The sequence below is a fragment of the Notothenia coriiceps genome, unplaced genomic scaffold, assembly GCF_000735185.1.
Source record: "Notothenia coriiceps isolate Sejong01 unplaced genomic scaffold, NC01 NC01_scaffold00031751, whole genome shotgun sequence".
NCBI lineage: Eukaryota > Metazoa > Chordata > Actinopteri > Perciformes > Nototheniidae > Notothenia > Notothenia coriiceps.
The window spans coordinates 1-1303 of record NW_011364452.1 but is presented as its reverse complement, the minus strand read 5'-3'; the positions used below and the strand labels follow the sequence as shown (position 1 = coordinate 1303).

Here is a 1303-nt window from a genome sequence, read left to right as displayed (position 1 = left end):
ACCAGGAGGAGATGCACGGAGACTCCGTCTACAACCTCATGTTCGGTCAGTGAGGACAAACGCATCTCCTTAATTACTACACTGATAACAGTATAAGTAATCTGTGGATTTTCCCATTTCAAAAAAACAAAACCTATTATGACATTTCCCCTATTTTTCCATTTATCTTTGATGTATTTTCCATATTTGTAAAGCACTTTGTGTGTTTCTTTCAATATGTCTGATTCTTTATTATAATTTAAATCCAAACCACATTATATAAAAATACAAATTACTCTATATACCTTTTGTAAATAGTTAAACAAGTTCTTCAGTGCCAGAGGCATGATGAAGTGCGTTACAAGAAGGATTTGTAAAAACTCAAACGTATTTTACTTATTTGTTTGTTTTCTTGTTCAGGTCCGGACATTTGCGGCCCCGGCACAAAGAAGGTTCACGTCATCTTCAACTACCAAGGCAAAAACCATCTGATCAACAAGGACATCAGGTGCAAGGTGAGTAATCCATTATTGTTTTTATATTAACTTGGGACATGTCAAACGTGTTTTCTAATCAGAATCAGGTTTACAGATATAGGGAATTTGCTTTGATGTAAACAATGCCTATATTTGACAGTAAGGCAGTGGGGGGTGGGAGAGAAACTCCCTCTGGAGGGAACACGGGGATCTTAGCCTTTGCAGACCATTTACGTGTAAAGAAACCTATAACACAGTCACACATTACAGGAAAGGGAACACCACAGAAAGCAGAATAGAGCCTCTTTAAGATTTCCTTTATTCCCTGCAGGATGATGAGTACTCCCACCTGTACACGCTGATCCTGAACCCCGACAACACGTACGAGGTGAAGATCGACAACAAGAAGGTGGAGTCTGGCAGTCTGGAGGAGGACTGGGACGTCCTGCCGCCCAAAAAAGTGAAAGACCCTGAAGCCAAGAAGCCGGAGGATTGGGATGACCAGGAGAAGGTCCCAGACCCGGAAGATCAGAAACCAGAGGTCGGTACACTTCAAACTCTGTTTTCTTTCTCTCTGTCATTCAGGGGGGCATTTTTTTTAACAGTATGCATTTATATTTGGCTTGATAGACTATAATCACCTAATTTTAATGTAGGGAACGACAATATATATTGGGGTCCTGAAGTAATGGGCCATTGTATAGGAAATCTTGTTTAAATTATTGTCTTCTTTCATTGACTTTGTCAGGATTGGGACAAGGCAGAGAACATTCCCGACCCCGACGCTAAGAAGCCCGAAGACTGGGACGAAGAGATGGACGGAGAGTGGGAGCCGCCCATGGTCGCTA

General features: G+C 41.5%; 1 protein-coding gene across 1 annotated transcript; it reads left to right on the top strand.

Annotated features, from left to right (window-relative positions):
- Positions 1 to 6: 6 nt before the first annotated feature.
- On the top strand, positions 7 to 1299 carry LOC104960251 (calreticulin-like; the record flags this gene model as incomplete). The annotated part of the gene is made up of 4 exons (XM_010788231.1): positions 7 to 45; positions 400 to 494; positions 787 to 996; positions 1204 to 1299. Coding segments are annotated over exons 1-4 (435 nt in total), but the record flags the coding sequence as incomplete, so codon positions are not given.
- Between the last annotated feature and the right edge of the window lie 4 nt (positions 1300 to 1303).